The sequence below is a fragment of the Nestor notabilis genome, unplaced genomic scaffold (assembly GCF_000696875.1).
Source record: "Nestor notabilis isolate BGI_N333 unplaced genomic scaffold, ASM69687v1 scaffold9876, whole genome shotgun sequence".
NCBI classification, from domain to species: Eukaryota; Metazoa; Chordata; class Aves; order Psittaciformes; family Psittacidae; genus Nestor; species Nestor notabilis.
Window position 1 is genome coordinate 36,334 of NW_009932415.1, and position 16,439 is coordinate 52,772.

The window sequence follows — 16,439 nt, forward strand, 5'->3', positions numbered from 1 at the left end:
AGCCTGTCACTTCATGAGAGCTCCAGAACCCTGAGGCATATAACTGCAAAATATACCAAATTTCGGGGTTTGGCAAAGGGCTGCAAATATGGCTTTGTTGGCATTGTCATAGAAATACCTATTCTATGGGGAGTTTTGATTCATGCAACTAAACATTATACAAGACGCAAATCTCAGGAAGGGGGTGGTGTTAAAGCATGTGATCAGTGATATAACTTTAGTCATCTTTACAAGTCTTTTTTCTTTCCTTTCCCTAGAGCCCAGTGAAGATAAATCAGATCAGCCTGGATGAAAGTGGAGAACACATGGGTGTTTGCTCAGAAGATGGCAAGGTACAACAAACCCGTTCATACATTTAATAAGGTAGCAGGTAGTCCTCAGTATTACACTTGAGATAATTGTGATACCTGTGAAGTTAATTCCTACATTTAGCACCACCACTTTGACCATCCATTTTGAGAACTGAGCTCACCTTTGAATACTCAAAATTAAAGTCAAATGTATTTTGCACAAATGTGCCGTAGGAAAAGTAATTACAAGTATGTCAATAATGTAACTGGTATTAAGCTGATTAACAGCTGTGACAGGAGGACATGTCACCTTAATCATTACTGCTGTGCCAGTTATACTTCAGTGACTACTCTGCTGTTCCTGCAAGACAGTAGTTTAATGCCTTTCTGCTATAAATCCACAAAATTGGATTTTGTGGGCATGATTTCTGTGGGCTGGTGGTTTTCATTTTCACACACGTTATGAATGTTTCTCTTGAATTATAGAATCTTTTGATAAGCAATCATAGTTTATCAGAAGAATAAAGTGTCTTACAACAGCCACATTAAAGAAATGTAAAATCAATATACGTACAGTTTCCTAAAAAACTGGCACCTACTTCCTTGACTGAGGACATATATCATTTGTGCAGTGTATAACTAACAATTATCAGTGCTTCTCTGGAATGTTGAGCTGTGACATTTAGTGGTTTTGGTGATTGATTTTCCACTTATAAGAATGTCTTTTTTGTTTTTAAGTCGATGGCAGTCTTTTCTAATGTTGGTTTGTAATGATAAAATTCTAATGCACGGGGTGTATTTAAGCTTCTTTTTAAATATAATGCTCATATACAAATGCAGTGCATAAAAAATCATTTAAATCATTTCTCTGTATCCACCTGACTTTGAGAACATTTCTTACGGAGTAGACCTGAGGGGAGGAGGAATGTTGGCGATCCTAATGAATGCATCCCATTCAATACAAGTTCTATAAATTAAAAACAAAATTGCATTTTAATGTAAGCAAAATGGGAAAACAACCCTTTAGACTGTATGTGCTTAGGTTTTTTTTCTTCCAAATAGGTGGGATTTTTTCCTCAACAGGCAGGCAGCCAGTTTATGTATCCAAGCTTTTTGTTTCTCAGAGATATCTTGATGTCAGTATCTTGACACAGTAATTGGGATACTACTGCCCATCAAAGTGGGTTGTAGAATTTTACAGCCTGTGAGAAACACGGCAGGAGTGTCCTAATTGTCTAAGCAAGATAAGGGAAGGGTCAGTAATTGTGCAAGGTAATAAAAATGTGGAGCTAGCATTGTTGGTTTGGGTGTTCTGAATGCTGGGGGAAGCAAGCACTTGCTGTAAAGGACTCCTCAAATGTGACTGGGGGTTACTGACTTGAAATATGTATGTTGCAGTGAGACTACAAGTCATGCACATTTTTACATATATTAAATACATATTAAAAATATATATTTTGTTTCAGAAACATTCAAAAAACCCATAATCCTTACTCTGGTGGGGCTGCATTTCAAAAGACTCCAATGCTTTAAATGGATTCTGTCTTTATTGAGTGAAATAGCTAATGTTGATCCAGTAGGTGACATTACATGTTATACAAGGCACTGTAAACTATGGTCCCCAAGCCAGGGCTAATTCTGGTAATGTTTTTGACACAGGGCTGGAATAGTCCAAGTACAATATTCATCATATTTGTGTTTGTAGAGTCCAGGGACATTGATGCTTCTCCCTATTCTATGCTGAAAAGCTCATCTGGAGATTTGAAAGATCTGGATGTTTTAGAAGTTAGACTTCCCACTTGACCCAGAAGATGTGTGTCTATGAAAGAATCCATCCCTACAAAGGGTGAAAACACTTGTATATTGTGCTACTGTGTAAGAAAATGGCAGAAATTCCTGGCCAGATAATGTTGCACTTCTAAGGTCTGGGTCATAACAAAAGTATAACTTTACAGTCTTTATAGTTCTTTCCTTACAATGGCACAAGTGTTCGTATTGTAAGAATTTGAACACTTGTACAAGTGGTTGTCAAATTGTCATTAACTCAGATAAATATGTAAAAATAGTGAGATCTTTTTTTTATAAGAAAGAAATAAGGAAAAAGCACAACAGCTTAGTTTTCTTAAATCCATTTGAAACAAAAAAAAAAGGGTATAATAAAAAGACCTGTAACTTTTGAGCCATCTGGGGCTGATGCAAGTATTTTCTACCAATTAATGAAGTGATGACCTCTAGACCACTGCGAAAGATTTTTGCAATAGGCAGGGAGTGCATTTTCCCATATCGAAGTGGATCAACTATAAGGGAGATGGAGATCATTTGTCTGCTTGAGGAAAGGCCTTATGATGAGAACGCCCTTCTCATCTCTGTGCTGCTGCCATATGTTTTATTTTACTGCTTTTTACTTTCTTTTCCAACTCTCAAACTAGATTTGAGACTGGGAGGGTAGCATAGCAGCACAGTGCAGTTCTCTAAGCCTCTTCTTAACTCTTCTTGTTGGGCGGCATCCGGACCTAAGGTCAACATGTGGCATCTATATGTCATAATACGGCCAGCAAGAGCTTTGGTAGCCACTTGCAGCTTTTCTGTACTGCATGTTTGGCTCTTTGGCAATCTTCCTTGCCAATGGGCTCATCTGCAGTTGGTTGCCACTGGCATGGAAAGGAACAGAAATCAAAACCACCACCAGTACTCTATAGTCTGGCCACTGGCTGGGAGAAATAGCTGGGTGTTGAAATATTAGGGTATAAAAAGAGAAGGTTAGAGCTGAATGAACAGAAGGGGAAGCAGGCTTGCAGCTTTAGAGTTGTGGAGTGTGGTTTAGGCTAGATTTTTGCCTACTTGTATGGTGTCTTGAGAAACCTGGATCTGACCCCCAGTTTTGCCAATGCTTTTATGTCATTTCATAACAGTGATATAATTTGCACCCTTTTCCTGCCTTTTGATTGCTGAAAGTTGGCTGCTTCTTCCACATGTGGAAGCAAACAGCTAAGACTGATGCACTGCAGTAGTGGGTTCTGGATATTTAAAATGAGGCTGGCAAATATGGTGGACTCTCATTGTGAAATCCTTTTTCCAGCTACCCGAAACCATCATGAGCTGAGTGGACGTAGAAAGTAGAAATAGATAAATCCAATATAGGTTTGTAATATCGAAAAAATCACTTTCTCTCTGAAGAATAAAAGACATTAAGAAGTAATAAACTGTTACACGGTGTCCCCAGAGTAGACACAATAACATGTATTATACGCTGAGTTGTTTTTTCCTCTTTAGTTAACTGGCTCCATTTTGTTTTCATGCTCTTAAAAGAGTATCATTGCCATGTTTGATGCTGTATTATGAAAATGTTGAAGGCACTGTTGCTTAAGTTAATTTTGATTAATGAGTTGTAATTTGGGAGGGATGTTTTGTCATTTTTGGGGATTCTGCTTCCCTGGAATTTGCAGAGTTGTGTTTTAACTTTATTTCCACATCTATTCTTTTTCTTCCTCCTTTTTTTTCTCTCTGTCTTATTTCCTCTTTCCTCTGTTTCTTATTTTGTTTGGTCTGTTGCATTGGATATGCTGTGCCAACTGATGAAAACAAAAACCCAGAAAACAAAATCCTCTAGACATCAGCCTGAAGGTTTTCTAGGCTTGCAGCCAGGCCCAACTCAAATACAAGCCTTTGGTTGGCTTTACATAATCACAGCTTTGCGATACATCTCACTGTCTCCAAATATTGACTTTCTAATCCTTTGGAGCAGTAGCCCAGCCCTACACAGTGCATGCAGCAGTACTTTTAAAGCGTGTTGTTAGAGGCAGTATATTCGCTAATGAGTAATGGGCAGAGCTGATAATGCTGCTTAGGAGATATATCCAGGAGACAAGCTTGAAAGGGAGATGAGGTGGTTTGAGGTGGTTTTAACTTTGCTGAGATGGCTGAACTTTGAGCCACTCTGAGAATGGCTTAGTTCCTCACTGATGGCTTAGTTCCTCTTGTAGTTTACCTGAAGCCTAATTTTTTTACTGTCTCCTTCACTGTCTGCGGGAATTTTTGGGGTTCTTGTCCTCTGAATGGATATTTTTAGAGACATTAAACCTCACTTTTTGTGGCCCATTAGTTATATTTAATGGATCTGTTCTGCAGATCTTCATCTAGTGGTTTCTGTGAGGTTTTTTTGTTACTATTATGTTTTGGTTCCTCTCTTCCCTTCTTCCTGAAAGTATCATGGCGGGAATGTGGAGAGAGAAAGAAGTAAAGATAAAAGATCTCTTAGATCTTAGAGTTCAACTTGTTGAACATGCAGAGCAGAATTACTGAAGGGATTACCTTTTCCAGAAAATAAGGATGACTGACTAAGCCTGTCTGAGAACCTTTTGAAATAGATTTGCTGTCACAGTTTTCCACCAATCGCTCCATGGGATGCTCTTTTTTTTTCCTTCCTTCTCCCACTTCTAACAGCTTCTGGCAACCAGTGGAAACCTCTTAAAATCATAATCAAATGGCAAACCAGTTGTTATTCTTTGTGGAAATCATAATTAGTAAATCAATTACTAGTTCCTGGCCATAAGTCTTCAGCCCTGTTTTACTCCCTAAGTTTTGCATGAACTCAGTTGTCAACTGTCTCATCTGAGAACTGAGGGAAAGAATGTTGCCTGTTGGATGAAGAGGCTTGTACTTAAAGCTTGAGAAAGCCTGTTCCGTAGTCAGTGTCTAAGTCTCAATAATACTTCTTAACACTTGATACTTCTGTGCCTGTTCTGTAAGTAAAGGGAAGAGAACATTTAAAATTATGTTAATCTCTTTACAGTAGGAACATACTTGGGGTTTTGTTTGCTCATTTTGTTTTTGTCTTTAAATGTTGAGCCTTCTTTGGATGGATTAATCCTGATGGACATTCTGATGGCTCATGGTTACAACTTCAGTGCTGACTATTAAATGTACTGAGACATCAACATAGATGGGAAGGGGGGAATCTTCAGAGAAAGACATTTCCAGTGGCCATGGAATAAAACAAAATAGCACTGAATACACTTGGGAGGAGAAGAGAATGCCAAGAAACATAAGGGACTTGGGTTTCAGGCTGGTTTTGCTTTATTGTCACAAGTTTCTGTTTTCTTATGTAAACCCTGTATTGCTTGAAGGGGAAAAAAATCCTACAGGTTTGGGTTTTTTTCTCAGAAAGGAAGAGTTTTTAATTTATCTTCTCCTGAATGTTATTATGTTGCTCTTACCTTACTTAGATCAGTATCTGTTAAACAGATTTGATCAGCCTAAAGCAAAAGGAACTTGTAGGTTTTGCTGTCTTTGTAGCAAAAAAAAAAGAAAAGAAAAAGATTCAAATAAATACTTTTGCACTGCTGCAAATAGTCAGAGATGGGCCGTAATAGAAGCCCAGAATGTCTCAATTTAACTCTGAATTATGAAATACGACTTTTTTCTTCCTTCAGAAAAAAGATGTAATTTTGAGCATTCAAATTAATCTTCTAGTTTCTGATTTACAGGCACCTTTAATTGTCAAGTGGTTACTAGGTAAATATTTTTGGCTTTTTTTACACTTCTTTAGGTGCAGGTGTTTGGACTGTATTCAGCGGAAGAGTTTCATGAGACGTTTGACTGTCCTATTAAGGTAAGTGCTTGTTTTAATCTTTAGTAATTGTGATGTTGTCATCTTTAATAACAGAAAGGTCACATTGAATCTAAATGAGAGAGAGGAATACCGCTTCTTTGTAATGTTATTCAAGTCACTGGGAAATAGTTATCTATCTCAGTATAAAAGCTTTTGATCTGGTTACGCAGGAAGAAAGCCAATCTTGGTTTTGTAAAAAGTATTATTGAGTTTTTCAAATACAAAAGGCAAAGTGAAAGAGAAAGTGTCCTGTTTTAGCTGTTACCTGCCTCAACGTATTTCTTTCTCTGTACTTCTGTGATAGAAATTCTGAGGGTTCTGTTAACTGGGAGGTCAATACTTTGCAAGCAGTTCATACCTGTTAAACCTTCCCTGGGATAAGGGAATGGGTGGATGCTGATATACCCTGTCTGAAGGGAAAACTCAGTTACACCCTGCTCAAGAGACATGTGGCTGCCTGGCTGTTGAAAAAGCACTTTCTAGTAGGAATATGGAAAGATCTAGCTTTTTTAAATGAGAAATGTTTCTTGCAGGATGAAAAGTGGTGTGGGTAAATGATTGCATTTGCTCCTTGGGGTCTTCCATGGTACTGCTGCTCTTGGAGGGGGAAGAAAGGAATGAGGTCCTTAAGTTTTCACGCACATCCAGTGTGACTCACTTGCTTCCTAGGGCCTTACTGCTCTTGCATTTGGATCTCCCACTCTTGACACATAACACGCAAGGGATAACACGCAAGGAAAAGAGGCTGTTTAATTTCTGCTGATGCTACAGAGGTTGCCCTGCCACATGGCTGAGGTGTGTGTGCCTTCTGGGCAGACCCCCAACAAGACTTAATAGGGGTAACCCTTGCTCACAGCTGTGCTGTGCTGCACAGTCCTAATTCTGCTGCCTGCTGTGCAAAAGAAAAGTAGTTCTTTGGTATAACATGGCCCTCAGTGTCAGGTGTGCGACTTGTCACATGCTATATAATACAGAGAGTTTTCTTCTTTTCTAGGAAAAACAAACAGAGATGTCTGAAACAGCTAGGCTCTATTTCAGAGCAGGAACTCAGCTGTAATACTTGATACTTGCCAAAGGTTTATTTAATTGAAAAAGTGATGTGGTGCTCCCTGTAAACTCTTATTTAAGCCACAGTCCTCCTCTTTCTTTTTTTATTCTTCTCCCTTCTCCTCCTCAGATTGTTGCTGTTCATCCTCATTTTGTAAGATCCCACTTCAAGCAATTTGTAACAGGAGGGAAAAAGGTAAGCAGTTGTGAACTTAGGCTACCTTTAAAGAGCTTTTTAAAATAACTCAGAAAGTTGTGTATGTGATTTTTAACACTTAAAGCAAAGAATTCAGCTTTTATACACTGTATTCCAAAACATTCTTACTTAATTAAGAATAATTCCAGGGGGGTGAGGTGTGTGTGGGGGGTGGAAATGGGGGGAAATGCACTTTTTATGTTAAAAACATGTTGCAAAAAGTTGAGCTTCGGAGTAGAAATACTTCTGCTTACATTGTCCAGGCTTTCTCCATTTATTTTAATTTACTGAAGTGGGAGCAGAAGTTAGACCTTACACTGGTCTTTCCCAATGCAGGTTGGTCTTGGTGTTTGGGATTTTTCTTTTGCTTTACCTATGATTTTTTTTTTCTTTAAGTAAACAACCCCAAATATCTTCATCAGTTCTAGTTCATGGTGTGGGGTTTACATTTGTTTGTATTTGAAGTAATTCAGGGCAGCTCCTGGTAGACTGCAGCTCCCACTTTTTTCTGTACTTGCATCTGTTTAGTTAATGTCTTCAACCTGGGGCAGTTGTTATTTAAATGTGCACTAAGTGTCTTATTGGTGTAGGGTGCAAGTCTGACTTCCAGACTCCAACTGTTGCAGGTCCTACAAGTATCTTGTATCCCATTGCATATTTTCACTCAAAATATGAAAAGTTTGATTTGGAACTGTTTCTTGAATTTTCCTGTTGCCTTCTCTTATGAATTAAGGATGAACAATCCTCACTTATAGATGCATCAAACCGAATGCTGTTGCTCTCCCATACCAGTGTGTAAGAAATACAGACTCCTAGTGCTGAATACAACTTCGTTTTCATTAACAGTTCAGTATGTTTCAAAGCATAGCAGTGTTTTTATTTTGCTTTTAAGTGGCATGTGTGCTTGACAGCTTTTTCTGGCTGGTCAGAGTCGGTGTTGTCCTTAAAATAATGCACAGTCAGTGTATGTCTTTGTCAGCCACCTATTTGTGAAGCTTTTTAGTGCTGATAAAAAGATATGGAAAGAGAGAAACAGGGAATTAATAGAACAGGGCTCCGTCAGGTGGTAAAAGAGCTTGCATTCACCTGATGCCGAACAGAAAAAAACATCAGGGAGTTAACACATTCTCTTTGGTTATCTTTGATTACTTGACAGGTTGTTTTATATTCTGTCCTCTGGGGAATGGTATACCCGTTCTTAATGCATTCATTTTTTTGCTGAGGAACTTTCTTTTCAGGAAAACTTTAATTGACATCTTAACGTAAGGTATTTAGCATTGAAATGAATGTCCCCTGACACTTGTAATTTGATTTTATTGATACATAAACCCAACAAATAAAAGCTCTTAGCCTTGTGATAGAAACCCTTCCCCTTTTTCTCCTTTCCTCCAGAAGGAGCATATGTGCTCGTATAAAGGCAACAGCAAAATGCTCTGTGAGAATTCAGAAAGTTAAATTTCACCTACTTAGTGATCAAAGATTTTTTTTTTTTTCCTTTTCTTTTCTGAAAAGACAAAAGCCTTAAAAAACATCCCTGCTTTTTATTTACATCTCTCCTTAGGTGTGAAGCCCAAGAGCTGTATGGGGGCAGCAGGCAACAGGGAGTTGATGTACAAGAGCGAGTAGAGCAGGCTGAAGTGTACCACCACATGTCTTATGTCTAATCTAAATCTCCTCTCTGTCAGTTTAAAGTCATTCCCCCTTGTCCTGTCATGACATGCCCCTGTATAAATGTTCTTTATTTCTCATTTAATTTCATGTTGATTTTGGTTTACAGTGAAACAAAGAAGCCAAAAGCGCACGCACATGCACACATGAAGCAAGAACTTGCCTCCTGACCTAAACATTCTGTTTTGTCTCATCCCAAAAATCCCACTCCAAGATCTGCTTAAATTGATTAGTTTTATGGCTGAGTGTCTGCTTCAGTAGGCTCCTTGATGAATGGATGGGGTGTGACTATAACTGTCAATTGCTATCTCCCCAGTTTTTTGAGAAACAGTTCTTTGTAACAATATAAAATGCCTGAAAAACACACTTTTCAATTCAGAGACCCTCCACAGAGCAGTTTGCACATGTTCAAGATATGCAAGAGTCTTTAAAAAAATAACGTAGAGATAGAGGGGAAAAAAGGCTAAGTGACATGCTTCAGGGATAGCAGTGCAGCTCCTTGGGTTTCAACACAGGTGGATGTTTGGAACTTGGGTGACTTGTCATGTGATGCTGAGATTTGTCATGTCGTAGAAACTCAGCCTGACCTAAAGCTGAATTAAGAGCAGTGCTCCCTGAGGTAACTGTTTAAATCAGTGCAGACAGTTGGAAGCTTAACTCTACTGTGCATATGTTTACACGACTGCTTAGCTAGGTATGTACTAGAGTCCTTTAAGAGCAGTTTTTGTCTAAATTGTATTATGAAATAATTGAACAATTTAGGTTACTTACTAAACAGATTTTCAGCCTGGAGAAGAGAAGGCTCTGGGGAGACCTTGGAACAGTCCTTCAGTACCTAAAGGGGGCTACAAGAAATCTGGAGAGCGACTTTTTATACAAGCATGTAGTGACAGGACAAGGTGAAATGGCTTCAACCTGACAGAGGGGAGATAGAGATTAGACATGAGGCAGAAGCTCTTCCCTGTGAGGGTGCTGAGGCGCTGACACAGGGTTCCCAGAGAAGCTGTGGCTGCCCCATCCCTGGCAGTGTTCAAGGCCAGGTGGGACACAGGGGCTTGGAGCAACCTGCTCTAGTGGAAGGTGTCCCTGCCTGTGGCAGGGGTTGGAGCTGGAGGAGATTTAAGGTCCCTTCCAACACAAACCATTCTATGTTAAAGCACTAGTTTTTAAAAGTAAAGAACTTTCATTAAGCTTGTGATAATATCATTGCCTTCTATTTTGGGTTGGTTCTTTCACCCTTATTTATTGAATGAATGTTATATGTGCCTAGAAACAAAGCAGGTACTGTGGAAACGTTGATACAATTGCAGTGAGAATCAAGAGGTACCATACTAAATAGGTGTTCTTCCCTGTTCCCTTCCCCCTTATCTCTGCAATTAACTACAGCACCTTTGATGAGATGACTTGGGAGAGGACGGTAACCCTGAAATAATAATTCCATGTATTGTAAATAACAGGCCATTCCTGTCCAGAGTAGACAGCAGAGCTCCAAAGCAAAGGAAAAAACAAATGCTGTGCTGTTGAAGGCCATAACCTTCTACCTTGTAAAAAAAGGCCTAGTCTCAAAAAATAACAGGTTAAAACCCAACTAAATGAGGGTGCTAACACTGAAAACAAGGTGTTCTTCATTTAACTGTTAGAGTGCTGGTCTTTCCTAGCACATCAACTAAATGAACGTTATTGCAAAGTCCAAGGATTTGTTATATCCACAGGGTTAAAGAGACAAAACTAGCAAAGAGAGAAGACTGAAGGTTATTTGAGTTTCAAAGTCAAGCTATCAGCTACTGCATCTTCTGTAAAGATAACTTAGGAGAAAAGAACAACTTGAGGTTTCCTTCTTGGCAGAGGCATTGATGAGACTCCGTATTTCATGTTTTGATTAACATCAATAACTGGACACAAAGGGTATTGTAGTAAAATTCCTAGGAGAGTGAATCCTCTGGAGTGATTGGGTCACCTTGCTGAGTGTGCGCTCATGAAGTTTTCTTGGGGTTCTTTACCCAGCATGGTGTGGGGACCCAGCACAATTAAGCAAATGAATTCTGAAGGCAGTATGGGACTAGGATATTCAGTATCTTAAAGGACTGGGCCTCGTCATTTGCCTGGGACATGCATTTTGATTCATAAATGTTGATTTGAGTATCCAATCTGAAAACGTGTTAAGGGCTAGCGAACCAAGATAAACCTGAAAATTTACCCTGTGACTGTGTGCAGTCTCATCTTTTTATGTATCTGTGTCAATATTATGTAATATATTTATATATATGGTGGAAATAGATATAAAACCATGTTTTTAATGGATCCTGTTTTTCTTTTGCTGGAGAAGATACGCTGTAAGAACTGGTTTTTAAATGCAGACGTGTCTGAATGTTTGTTCCATTTATCCTTCCAGAGTTAGCATTTGAGCCTACTGATGCCCAGGCTTGAAGGTTAGACTCTCTTTTCTCTGTCTGTTATAAAAGCAGAGAAAACTTAGTGTTACCTGTGGAAAACTTCTCATCATAAAAAAATAATGTAAAATACTGTTTCAGTGTTGGAATCCTGGGCTGGACTCATGGTGTCTCCTGCCTGACATGCAAAACACGATGATTTAAATTGCTTTTCACTCCAGGTGGAGGAATGTCACAGAGTCATAGGATGGTTTGGGTTGGAAGGGACCTTAAAGCTCATCCAGTTCCAACCCCTGCCACGGGCAGGGACACCTTCCACTAGAGCAGGTTGCTCCAAGCCCCTGTGTCCAACCTGGCCTTGAACACTGCCAGGGATGGGGCAGCCACAGCTTCTCTGGGCACCCTGTGCCACAACCTCGGGATCCGCAGCGGGAAGAGCTTCTGCCTCAGAGCTCATCTCAGACTCCCCTCTCTCAGTTTAAAGCCATTTCACCTTGTCCTGTCACTACATGCCAATGTAAAAAGATGCCATATACAGAAAAAGGACAGCGATTGCAAGCAATGCACAAGCAGGAAGAGAAACAGCATTCTTGGGGTCTGCAACTGCTCTTAGGAGTGGTGGAATCTGTGTGTTAAAGTCAAGTCTACCAGGGAATGTCTCAGACTTTTTCCATTTTTTTTTTAATTGTCTGCTTTTTAGTGTCAGCAGATGCACTTTGCTTTGTGAGTAAGTAGATGACCTTTACCTCTGAACCCTATGATATGTTCTTCATAATAACTGGTTGGACTACTTTGACAAATTATTAAATTGTCAGGATGCTGTTTGCAGCACAGTCCATTTTTAGAAAGCAGATAGTCAGCTGTTTGACATTATGTTGGGCAGAAGAGTACCAGACAAGAAAGGCAGATTGCTTCGTAAGCTATAAAATGTCAGTCAGTAAATACTCCAAGGTCTGGTTTAAGTGAAGAAAGAGTAAATACTATGGCAATTTTTTTCCATGCATTGGATAATTTACCATAAGCAGGAAACAAACTGTAGCAGCAGGCAAGCCACAGTGATACAGGTCTGTGATTTGCTTGCTGCAATGTATAATGCCCAGATGTGTCCCATATTATTGAACAGATGAGACTTTGATATATAGTGATGTGTTGTTTGCTTAATAAGCAGATTATTTGGCTTACATTTCTTCTTTATCATTACTTGGACTTGCATTTCTTCTTTATTGCACAAAACAAAACATTCTCCTTGCTGCTGTTACACACAAATTTGGTTTGTGTACGGAGGGGATGGATCATAGTCCTGTGTGTGTGTAATCTATAGTTGTGTGTTTTGCAAATGTCTGTGTAGAAAACTTTTCATAGCCTGAGGTGGCAAGCAGAGAGGATCTAAATAGGTGAAATGTGTGAGAGCTTGTGTCTCTGCCTGCAAGGCTGCAGGACTTGCTTTCTAAGGTGTTAATTCTGTAGCCCTTTGTGAATAAGCAACAGACGGAAACTAGCAGTTGAGTTATTAAAAGTACAGTTTAATAAAAGTCCTATGGCATTTTTTTGTATTAAACATCTCAAAATGTTTAGCTTCTCTGTCCAGGAACTACAGCAGCAGCTCCTGTTTTGTATCTCCGTTTCCCTCACTTAGTCCCAGTGCTGGTGTTTGCTGCTGCAACCTTGTTTGATTTCCCTTGACTGCACCTACTACCCTCCCCTCTATCCACCCCTTGCTTCTTAGACAACAGTGCTTTGTGATGGTACTTTGAATACTCATCTTCAGTTGAAAACTTGAGGCTTACATTATTCTCTGTCTCGTTTGAGCTCATCCAGTCCATTGGTGTTCCAAACAGAAGTGATAATTTTTTATTGTTGCTATATTTTCTCCTAGGGATACACGATTAAACAGTAAGTCTTCATGTGGCATTGCTGTTCTATATTACTGCTGGATATCTGCCTGTGCCTGTAAATGCTGGGTTTATGCTGAAAACAATAAATATGTGTGGTGATCACTTGTAACCATGGCAGTAGCATTGCAGGGCTTTTTGTGATCTTGCCTGGCTGTGACACAGGTGCCAAAAACCAGAACAAATGCCACAGGTAGGCACATATTCATGCTAAGGCAAACAAAGAACAGGACAAGGAAAATCATTGTCCTCTTTGTTCAGAGGATTGAGAATTCTTGTACATAGTTTAAAGACTGGGATTACATGTAATTAGTGTTAATGCTAATTGCATGAGAGGCTGTATTAAATCCAAGCACTAGTCCAGTCTCTTTAGCAGATGCACTCTAAAAGAGTTTTGAGCTCTGTTTGGAGGAGGTTAATCTCCTGGTAGTGAAAGAGAGAGAGAGGTGCATTCACAAATCCACTTGTCTTTAAAACCAAAAAGTGCCCTGCACTGTCCCTCTTATGCATTTCAGTGTGTCATTTTCCTTAATGATCCAGTGCACAAGCATAAGCATTTAAGAAGAGTGGCAAAATAATTAGTATACTATCAGAAGATTGCAGTGTACTATGAAGGAGTGTGAAATCAAAGTTTGTTTTATTTTAGCTGTGTTATGTTGTGGAACATGCAAGAGATGCTGGAAGTGTGTTCTAAGCACTGCTGTGTTGTAACAAAGGGCTGCGAAGATTTACCAGAGCAAATTATAAAGGGGGAAATATAAACTGTATTGCAGAGAATGAAAGGAAGTGATTTTTGTGGCTGCTGTTGAAATGTAAGTACTGTGAATGCTGACTGCCAAAATATGGGATTTATGGGAAGTAAAGTCCTAAAATATTTTTTCCCCTACGAAAAAGAGAGGGAGGTGGTAGGAGGAACCCTTCCAGAAACTATGGATTTTTGTTATGTGTGGAGCTTCTCCTGAAGTTTTAAATGGTTTTCTGGTGCAATAAACATTTCGATGTGAAGACAGAAAGGGAAGTCTAAGAAATAAATTAGGCTGCTTATTTTGAGAGAGATGGATAGCAGTTCCAAAACACACAGCAAAGTTCTGGGTTCAGTAATTCAGTTTCCAGGTGTCTTTGCTGTAAGAAATAATAACTAAATCACATTATGCATATCAATAAAATTGCATGGCAGATAAATTAGTAAAGCATGTTTTGAGTGTCCTTTGGCTTCAGTGTTTGACCTATTACATTTGCCAATATGAAATGAAATTCTGGGTACTGCAGTGGTTCAGATTCACTTCCTGTCTTTATTACAGGCAATATCAGGCTGTTGTCTTCTACTGTCTTGGTCTAAGAATTGAATTAAGCATGTGCTTACAGTTGAGCATAGACTGAAGCAGGATTTTTTCTACTTTTCTTTTCTCCTCACCAATTCTTTCTCAGGTCATTTAGTTACTTCACAGTTTCTTATCCAAGTAGAGAGTTGTGAAAGAGCATGGAATCCACAAACGGGGAACAGTAACAGAATAGCTGCAAAGTGCCGTTCCAAGCTTACTCGGGATCTTGTGTGTAGTAAATAAACTTAGGTCATGATTCAGTCACAAGAAGATTCAAAGTTCAGTTAATATAATTGACGTCAGCCAGTTTCAACCTTTCAGATCATCCACATCAGTTTTCTCAAGCCTTGTCCATTAAGTCCAGATGAAAATACAGTGTATTTTGCTGCTGTCCACTGGATGCTAGTGAAAGAAACATCCGAGTGGCAGAACTAGGAAAAAAAATCAAGTCTGGATCAGCACAGCATTTAGTTTTAATGACCTCCTTAGCTTCTGAGTGGAGCTGATTTGGGCTGAGGGCTGATCCTCTGTTCCTGTCCACTAGCCCGCTAATGGAAATCCTTCTTGCACTGCCTTACATGCATAGATGTTACCTCCGCTTTCAGTCTCTTGCCTTGGTTGCTGTAAAAGAGCTATTGAGTAGCCTTTTCGTAGGTGGAAAGGTGAGCTATGTGAAGGACACAGAGTTATTTTGGGCAGGGTTTAAGATACCGGATAGGCTTCAGTGAGAAGTTTGATGTTTGCAGTGCACTTCAGGCAAAACTTTCTGAGACTGACAGGTAGTGACGCTTAAACTTTTGGAGACAATACTTGTCTTCTGGTGCCATCTTGTGGCTGTAGGAGAGCGAGGCAGTCTGTAATTGCTGTTAAAAATCTCTTGCTTTGTTAAAAGGTGTTGCTTTAAACAACTAGTGTCTTATCATTTGACACACTCATATACAGGTGGTAGGAAACCATGTATAAAAAAGGCATGTCTGGCTGGAACTTAGATAGGAAATATTAGCTTTATGTTTTATTGTGGTAAAAGTACTTGCACGTTTTACATCTCTTATTGGTCATTGTGCACTCGTGTGAGCTCAGGTTCAGGTTGTGCATGTGTCTGTATATGGGTGTACTCATGCCAAGGACTGGTACCTTAGAGTATGATCTTTGTAGATGCTTCAGTTTCTTACTTAGGTATTTCCCTGAGCACTGCACTTTGCATCACTTAAAGTGATTCCATGTTATAATCCTACTAAATAATTTCCTGAGGAACTGGTAAAAGAGGTGGGCTTTTGTGCAAACTGTCTGCATGTAGCTGGGTTTTTCTTTTCTGCTGCAAAGCATTTCGTGACATCTCTTATGCATTTAGATATTCTAAAATAACTTCCTTATTTGCAGAACCCAGGAATCCCAATCATACAAGTTTTGCAATCAGCAGCACTTGTGGTACAATGTACTTCGCATGTGTGGGACTAACACAGGCCATCTCTAGACCCCTGTGGAAGACCATATATCTTTAAAATTGAAATAATTATACTTCCTGTTCTTCACAGAAACTTGATGGAAGGTCTGCTTGTTAAAATTATCACTGAAGTAGGTTGAATTCTGTAGTATACAAGATTCTCAATGGTTATGTACTGTATGAAAATGTTTCACTGTATTTGCTTCTGTTTTGTGATAGGTGTGCATTTTTTATTACCTTTGAATCCAAGGAGAGTAAGGGATAATAAAGCAAAAATTACCTGCCATGTTTGCATACAGCACTGTGTCACAGAAATATTGTTGCACTTCCTTCTAGTTGCTGTTGTATGAGAGAAGCTGGATGAATAGATGGAAGCCTTCAGTTTTACATGAAGGAGAAGGAAATATAAGAAATGTAAAATGGAGAGGACACTTGATTGCTTGGGCCAATAATATGGTAAGTGTTTGTCACCTCTATTAAATGAACAAAAATGCCACTGCATTTCAATGTTTATTGCCAAAATACTCCATTGAAAAATGGGCGTTTGAAGAACTGAGTATAAAAAGCATTATAAAAAGA

General features: G+C 39.2%; 1 protein-coding gene across 2 annotated transcripts in view; it reads left to right on the plus strand.

Moving 5' to 3' along the window:
- Positions 1–16,439, plus strand: part of VPS41 (vacuolar protein sorting 41 homolog (S. cerevisiae)) — a 94,504-nt gene that overhangs the window by 32,590 nt on the left and 45,475 nt on the right. Inside the window, exons 4-7 of one of the 2 annotated variants that reach the window (XM_010016385.1) lie at positions 258–332; positions 5,839–5,901; positions 7,079–7,144; positions 16,197–16,316. In XM_010016385.1, coding sequence (XP_010014687.1) covers positions 258–332; positions 5,839–5,901; positions 7,079–7,144; positions 16,197–16,316 — 324 coding nt within the window. The remainder of the gene's footprint in view (positions 1–257; positions 333–5,838; positions 5,902–7,078; positions 7,145–16,196; positions 16,317–16,439) is intronic. The other variant, XM_010016386.1, reaches the window with a different exon arrangement.